This window comes from Crotalus tigris, unplaced genomic scaffold (genome assembly GCF_016545835.1).
Source record: "Crotalus tigris isolate CLP2741 ecotype Arizona unplaced genomic scaffold, ASM1654583v1 scf7180000019104.112062, whole genome shotgun sequence".
In the NCBI taxonomy this organism is placed as follows: Eukaryota; Metazoa; Chordata; class Lepidosauria; order Squamata; family Viperidae; genus Crotalus; species Crotalus tigris.
In genome coordinates, this window is record NW_024097377.1 from 99,821 (window position 1) to 108,579 (window position 8,759).

Sequence of the window (8,759 nt, forward strand, 5' to 3'; positions counted from 1 at the left end):
TCCGCCTGCCAACACCGACTGCGACCTGTCAGAGAGGTAGGAGGAGAACCACCGCAATACAGTGCCGCCCACCCCCAACTCTCCGAGACGACGCAGAAGGATACCATGGTCGATGGTATCGAAAGCCGCTGAGAGGTCAAGAAGCACCAAGATAGAGGAATGACCCCTATCCCGGGCTCGCCAGAGGTCATTGGTCAGTGCGACCAAAGCAGTCTCAGTGCTGTAGTCGGGCCTGAAGCCAGGTTGAAAAGGGTCCAGATAATTCGTTTCATCCAAGGATCGCAAGAGTTGGAATGCCACCACCTTCTCTACAACCTTCCCCACAAAGGGGAGGCTGGAGACAGGACGAAAGTTCTTCAAAATAGCTGGGTCCAGGAAGGCTTCTTGAGGAGGGGCCTCACCACCACTTCCTTCAAAGGTTGCGGGAAAGACCCCTCCATCAAAGAGGTGTTGATTATTGCCTGGAGCCAGCCTCGTGTCACCTCCCTACTGGCAGAAACCAGCCAGGGCACGGGTCCAATAAACAGGTGGTGGCATTCATTGCCCTCACGGCCTTGTCCACTTCATCAGGGGTCACAGGCTCAAACTCGCTCCAGATAACATGACTAAGACCAGCCCACGGCATCTCGGCTGGCACTGCCCAGTCGGAGTCCAGATCCCTCTGAATCTGAGCGATTTTGTCTGAAAGAACTCCTCAGCTCTCCCCTGCAAGGGTTCCTCCGCCTCCTCCATTTTAAGAAGGGAGCGGGTCACCCTAAACAAGGCGGCCAGGCGAGATTCTGCGGACGCAATAAGTGTGGAAAAGTGAACACGCTTTGCCGCCCTTATCGCCACTAAATAAGTCCTAAGATAGGCTCTTAATAGTGATAGGTCAGATTCCGAGTTACTGGCCCTCCAATGTCGCTCTAGACGTCTCTTGTGGCACTTCATCTCCCGGAGCTACTTAGTAAACCAAGGCGCCCTCCGGGGACCACTACCACAGAGAGGTCGCAAAAGCGCAATTCGATCCAGGGCCCCGGATGCCGCCTCATTCCAGGCCGCAACCAGGGACCCGGACGAGTTGTGGACAAGGGAGTCAGGTATTTCCCCAAGCTCCTCCTGGAACTGATCTGGGTCCATTAGGCACCTGGGGGAGAACCACCTAGTCGGCTCCACCTCCCTGCAGTGGGGGAGTGATGCTCTGAAGTCCAGCCTCAATAGAAAATGATCTGTCCATGACAAGGGAAAGATCTCTATTCCCCTTAGTTCCAGATCATGTCTCCACTGCCCCGAGAAAAACACAAGGTCGAGTGTGTGACCACCCCTATGAGTCGGATCCTGGATTACTTGGGTCAGGTCCATGGTTGCCATAGAAGCCATGAACTCTTGCACTGCCTCTGAGCGTTTGCCGAGTGATGGCAGGTTAAAGTCCCCCAGTATCATAAGTCTGGGGAACTCCACCGCCAACCCGGCTACTGACTCCAGCAGCACAGGCAGGGCTGTTGCGATGCAGCTGGGAGGTAGGTACATCAGCAACAAGCCCAACTGAACCCGTGAACCCAACTTCAATAGGAGGGACTCATAACCAACAATCTCCGGGGCAGGGATCTTACGAGGATTCAGGGACCTCCGAGCGATGACTGCCACTCCCCCACCCCTGCCCTAATGTCGAGGCTGATGAAACACCACAAACCCATCCAGGCACATCTCCGAGAGGGGAACACCCCCCTCGGGGCCCAGCCAGGTTTCGGTTATACATGCCAGGTCCGCCCCCCTATCTAATATTAAATCACGGACAAGGGGCGCTTTGTTGACAATGGACCTGGCATTAAGCAACAGCAGGGCCCTGTACTCTAGGGCCCTGTACTCCCCTGTACTAGGGCCCTGTACTCCCCTGTCACAGGATGGGCCTTTTGAGGGGCCAGAACAAGGAATCGCTCTAATATAGTGAGTCCTCGTTCCCCGAAAATGGCCTGCCCCTCGGCTCCTGCCATATCTGCCCATCCCAGTCATAACCGGGATGCTCTGACCTTTTCCCATCCCTGGAGTACCCCCACCCTCACCAACCTTCTCCCTTCCCGACCTGACTAACTTTCCATGCACACCAAGCCCAAGGGTAAGTCCTGCCCCCCCTGCTTTTGCTATTGCACTCAGCAGAGGGGGCACCAGGCTCCGCCCCTGGCTCTACCATTCTCCTACCACAAACACTCATACACATTCACATTCAGTTAATATACATAAAAATAATTCACATTCATACACCCTTAAATACAATAATAAAATTTATAACTAACAGGGCAACCATTCATCTGCATACATGCACATACTCACAACAGACATTCTCTAAAATGGCAGACAACAGTTGTTACAGTTGTTGCAGGGGGAAAGTTCAGAATAAATTCTGTCATTAGAAGCTCCCCCTAAACAGGGAGCATGCAGTTGTTACAAAGCGGAGAGTCAGCACCCCAATGGGGGAGACGCTGGATGTCCAACAGGTGAGGGTGCCCCCAAAAGAGGCCCTCTGGAAGCAGATGATAGTCAAAGGAGCAAGGTCGATATTACAAGAAGATGGTTTTGTTTTGAGACCAACAATTATAGGCTTCCCATCATGATTGTTCAGATTATTTACTTCCACTTTGGAATCTTCTGTCACAGAACCAGGACTGGTAACTCCTGGGATATTGGGAAGGTGGCAAGGAGGGGTTTGAGCCATGGGAGAATTGCGCCGATCTAACAGAAACTTGCGGTCGTAAATGATTCTGGTACCTCCGGGCGTGGTGGAGAAGAGGGTCCCCCCGGGCGTGGTGCAATATCTCAGTTTCATGATCTGTGGATGATATGCTTGTGTCTCTTGAGCAGTGTTACTGTTCATTATTTTCTCAGTGTATTGTATGTCAGGATTTAGCTTTCTGAATTTTAATCTTGTTCCTATAATGCTTGCCAGTTCTGATTACTGCAATCACAGGCAAAAAATGGGTTGGAAAGGTTAGAGTACAAATCTAACCCCCTGGGCTCTGATCCATCAGATTTTGGCACAAGTTGAATAGACAAGCTACTTGTGCTTCAGATAAATTCTAGTGGATAAGTACCTATAAGTATAGTATTTCAAGAAACATTTCAAGTAATTTGCCTGATATTTTCTAAAACACTAATACTCATTTTTCAGCTGCTGGAAATGTTTTGTATATGTCTCACCTTTCTAGCCTCCCACCCAAAACTTATACGTGTTTTGAATGTTGAAATAGGCTTGTACAATAAACTCAGATATAGTAATTTCTCTAATTCATATTTGTTTACAAACATTAATTTATATATAATACCACCTCATTTACTTTCACTCTCAAGAAATATTAGTAATTTTTAAGTTCTTGTATACATTATTTCTGTGTTTTTCTCCTAAAAGACATGCTTCATCAGGTTCGTCCTCTCTTTGAGGAGGACCCTGATGAAGCATGTCTTTTAGGGGGGGAAATGTCGATTGTAAGTATATTAAATTAGATATATACTTTTTATTTCTTCAGCAAAAAGAAATAAGAGTATGGCTCTATCTTTCTAACATATGTTATTATCTTTCCTTTTGAGATCTCTGTATCTTTTGTTCAAGAATAAATCTCCTAGAAGATAGTTATTGATGAAGTTTGCCCCATAAATTGCTATGGCAACCCCATTGTCTCTCTCAGTATTATTTTTTCTCTACTGAATGACACTGAACTAATGGCTGCAATATTTGTTTCCCAAATTCAATAGTCTGATTTGCATTGTGTGTAAAAACTGAAGTCTTCTGTGAATCATGCCCTTGACCAGGTGATTTCATATAGTGTACATATCAAAGCATTTTGCTGGGCAGCAACATGGAAGCATTGCCTTGTTGTGGGAGTATAAAGCCAAATTAGAGCATAGACAAAGTACAAAGCAATTAAAATATCCAGTTATCAGAGAAAGATACCCCTTTTTAAAAGTCAAGATTTTTTTTATTTATTTAAAAAATGTATATGGCCACCATTTTAAACAACCAGCATATGGTATTCAGAGATACAAAAGCATTAAGCTCAGGTCAAAACTTGTGTTCTCAAATGACAAACTGGGTGCCGGTGGTTGTATAGTTATCACTTACCAATGCAAGCTGAGTTGAGTGCCTTTGCTTGGCTTTTTGGAGTTCATGACACATTCTTGAGCTTGGTGGACCTAAGGGCCTCCATCATCTGATTCATCCTGCACATTTTCTGGATCACTGCTAGCAGAGTCAGCTTAGGTGCTAGATTGCTGCCCTTGGTGTCTTGAGGATACCATTTGTCTGGAGCAGACTCCTTTGCATTCTGACTTGGAAGAGGCAATGAAACATGGAGGATTGTTTCTTGGGAGTGATTTTCATCCAAATACAAAACTAGTCCAATCTTGCTTAGTTCAAAGCCTCAACAATGTCATCTAGGTGCTGTCACCTAAGTAAGTGTGTCTGTGCGTATCTCTACTTCTACCTCTACCTCTGTCTCACTATCTAGTAAACAGAGGTATGTATAATTGACACAGAAGTGTTGCTTAAGTTACAAATAAAAACTAGCAAATTTAGACAGAGATGCTACTGTAAATTGCAAATTAAAGAGAAGGGCAAGGTTATCTCTTTTAAGCACTGCAGCAACATTAGAAAATCCTTTTATTTGAAACTATGTTTTGGAAATCAATTATAACCACTGGTGTAATGAGGAAGTGATATTGTTCTTAGCCTTTAGATTGATTTGGGATTTTTTTTTAACTTGGAGCACAGGGAAAGTAATGGCAAAAAAAGAAGAAGCAAATCTAATCTCAGCAAAGCCTTGGAGAGTTTCTTAATTATTACTGATTACCTTTCCATAACCAACCCATTTGAAGAATTTTCCACCTGCAGTCTTGATTAAATCAAATCTTTTGGGGTGGCTTTATGACTTAGCTTATTTTTGCTGATAGGTTTATTTTCTTTTGGAAAAAGCATCCCCAAAGATATATTTTATGAGGCTTCCCATTTCTATTCCTAATATCATTTGTTCCCAATAGAGATTCACAAGAAGTCAAATGAAGAGTCTTTGATTTAGATGTCCAAAATGACAAGCTAAATCTTTTCCTTACTGTCCCAAGGATCTCTTTCATAGCTCTTCTGAGACCTCTAAATAGCACCACAGTATTATTTCTGTCATAAATAGAAGAGAACTTGCACTAATGTGGTTCAGTGTCCTACCTTCAGTGTTGATGAAGGAAAATTCAGTAGTATTCCTTAAGTAGAACACTTCTATATTTGATAAGAAACCACCATTGAGTCAATTACTGAAATCAACCGAATTGACTCTAGTTGTAACACAACCTGTATACACATAAATATGCTAAAGCTTAAGGATGTCAGATGTATCCTGAGAGGTCAGCAGAATCAACAGTGATACATTTCAACCTGCCAGCTCACAGCATAAGGAATCTTTTAGTGTCTCATTATAGCATGCCCATATAATCCATAACCTCCAAGAACAATAGTCTTCTGGATTGTCATAACATACGAACACTTACACTGGGCTCACTACTGAACATTTTGCAGGTGGGTCACAGAAAATAGAAAATTAGTCCTATGATCAAAAAAAATAAAATAAAAGAGGAAGCATAAACAACTTGCAGTTACATAGGAAAGAAGACAGAAAAATGGTCATGGTTGTGCTTTCATATGTCAAATAAATGTTTTCTCCTCACTTGCCTGGAATGCAGCTCTCCTCCAGTTTAGTCTCCATTTTGAAACTGAGATGGGTAGGATAGGATTTATCTGACTAAACTTTATCCCACACCATTTAGTACTTTAAGTACTGCATCCAGTTTTGGTCACCACAATGTAAAAAAGATGTTGAGACTCTGGAAAGAATGCAGAGAAGAGCAACCAAGATGATTAGGGGACTGGAGGGTAAAACATATAAAGAACGGTTGCTGGAATTGGATATGTCTATGTAAAGAAGGACTAGCAGTGACATGATAGCAGTGTTCCAACATCCAAGGTTGCCACAAAGAAGAGGCAATCAACCTATTCTTCAAAGCACCTGAAAGGCAGGAGAAGAAGTAATGGATGGAAAATAATTAAGGAGAGAAGCAACCTAGAACTAAGGAGAAATTTCCTGACAATTGAAACAATTAGTCAGTGGAACAACTTGCTTCCAGAAGTTATGAATGCTCCAACACTGGAAGTTTTTAAGAAAAGATTGAACAATCATTTATTTGAAATGGTATAGGATTTCCTGCTTGAGCAGAGGGTTGGACTAGAAGACCTCCAAGGTCCCTTCTAATTCTATCATTCTGTTAATCTGTTCTGTGAAATTCTGTGGAGTTTTATACTGTTTTATGCCCTGTATTGGTGGATTGTACATGCTGAAAAGTCTAAACTTATGGGTCACTGTAGAGCAGTTAGAACAAAAAGATGTTTGTTCAAAATGGCAAATTCAAACAAAATATACCAAGACATTTAAGCAAAATAATATGCCTTTTTAAAGGAGAGAATGTAACATATTCATTTGTGAGTGTATGCAATTAGAGTTTGACAAAATAAGTAGCAGCGTGTTCTTCCTTTTCTGAGACAACTGTTTCCTGACTAATCAGAGACAGAAGAACAGCTTTAACTCTGCAGTCAGTTCAAGAAATTTAGAGATGTCAAGCATGTGATCCTGTCTCTGAAAGAGGAAAACAATTGACAAGTATGATTTCCCCCAAAAAATCATTAATACATTCTTGGAATAGCTTTTGAATTCTTGGAATAGCTTTTGAATATAAGTTTATATACATATATATATATATATGTTTTCTGAGGTTTTCGCGGGTGTTTGTATGTAGGTCTTTGGTTGTTCGGGTTTTCTCCCGCATAAAATTGGAAGTGTCTTGGCGACGTTTCGACGAAGTCCCATTCATCATCTTCAGGCTGGTGCTTTCAGCTTCGTGCTTCGAGGAGCAATGTGTCAAAATGTGTGTCCCCCTTCTTCCTTTTCCTTGTTTGTTTTCTCTGCCATAACTGTTCCTTTGTTTTGTGTTTTTGTGCTTTTTGTATTGTTCCTTGTTTTTAAATATGTTTAACAATTTGTAAACTACCCATAGTCAATAGAAGTCAGGTGGTGGCTTAATGTTATTATTATTAATAACAATAATAATAGCAAAATGTAAAAATTGGATAATTGTATGACAAAATATATTAAGATTTCATAGGGATGGCATTGGTTTATATAACAAGACAATGTGAGATCTGCTGCCATCTGAATTGGCTCAACTAATAAGTATACAATCTCACTGGCTGCATTTGCACAACACTTGGCTAAAATATGATTAATGTGTCTGGTTAACATAGCCAATAATATGCGTCATATTTAGCTTTTCCCATTTTTTTCCAGTTTTCAATAAGCTAATTAGTTTATGGTTCATGTGTTTTATAAACTTGAAAATATGGTACTTTTTTCTATTTTATTATTTTATCATTCAGGAGTGTTACATAAATTACCAAGCAGGTGTTATATAAATTACCAAGAAAATATATATATATATATATATATATATATATATATATATATATATATATATATATATGTATATATGTATCTATGTATCTATGTATCTATGTATCTATGTATCTATGTATATATGTATATATGTATATATGTATATATGTATATATGTATATATGTATATATGTATATAGATCTTTGGTTATTCGGGTTTTCTCCCACGTAAAATTGGAAGTCGCCCCACGCGTTGTGCACATGCACGGCGCCGCCCCACACGCGGCGCACATGTGCGGCGGCGCCCCACGCACGGCCCACATGTGCGGTGTCGCCCCACGTGCGGTGCACATGTGCAGCGGTGCCCCACGCGTGGTGCACATGCGCGGCGTCGCCCCACGCGCGGCGCACATGTGTGGCAGCGCCCCTTGCGCGGCACACATGCACAGTGCCTCCCCCATGCGTGGCGCACATGCGCGATGGCGCCCCCTGAGGGGGAAAAATGGAGGATCGTGTTGTTTGGCGACCCCCGTAAAATGTTGTTCGACCCCAAATGGGGTCGCGACCCATAGGTTGAGAACCGCTGTCCTAGAAGCACGAAGCTGAAAGCACCAGCCTGAAGATGACGAATGAGACTTTGTCGAAACGTCGCCAAGACACTTCCAATTTTACGTGGGAGAAAACCCGAATAACCAAAGACCTACATACAAACACCTGCGAAAACCTCAGAAAACACACACACACACACACATATATATACTTGTTTGCTTGTAAAAAATGCTGTCAGATATAAGATTTTCATTTTAAAATCTATAGATGTGTTTATTATAAGACAATCATGTTACATAAGACTACAAACATTTAAGTATCTGAATACGGTTGAAATCAACCGAGAATTGTAATATCAGGAAGAATCAGTGGTAGGATTCAACCAGTTTGCACTATTTCAGCAGAACCGGTAGCTAATTTTTTGTTGCCCTGGCCCAGAATGGACTTCTGGAAGCAGCATCAACACAGAGAACCGGTTGTTCACATATCTGAATCCCACCACTGGGGAGAATCAATCTGCTTAATATAGTGAAAGCTCAAATATATTATGCATACTTTTCGGTGCATAATTAACAGTTGAAATAATTTTCATTCTTTGAATAAAACTTAATTGTGTCTAGCTAGCACTGGTTATTTTCAGGGGCATGTGTGTCAGATCTATCTTACTTTTTTTTTTAATCTCTTAATAGAAATATTTGCATTTAATTTTATGAATGTACACGTATTTTTTAACCATGAGAAATGGTGTTG

At 41.9% G+C, this 8,759-nt stretch overlaps 1 protein-coding gene across 1 annotated transcript; it reads right to left on the minus strand.

Annotated features, from left to right (window-relative positions):
• Positions 1 to 2,371: 2,371 nt before the first annotated feature.
• Positions 2,372 to 2,851, minus strand: LOC120315417 (eukaryotic translation initiation factor 4E-1A-binding protein homolog). The gene has a single exon (XM_039359712.1). The coding sequence runs from the start codon at positions 2,849 to 2,851 to the stop codon at positions 2,387 to 2,389; it is 465 nt and encodes a 154-aa protein (XP_039215646.1). The 3' UTR covers positions 2,372 to 2,386.
• Positions 2,852 to 8,759: the final 5,908 nt, after the last annotated feature.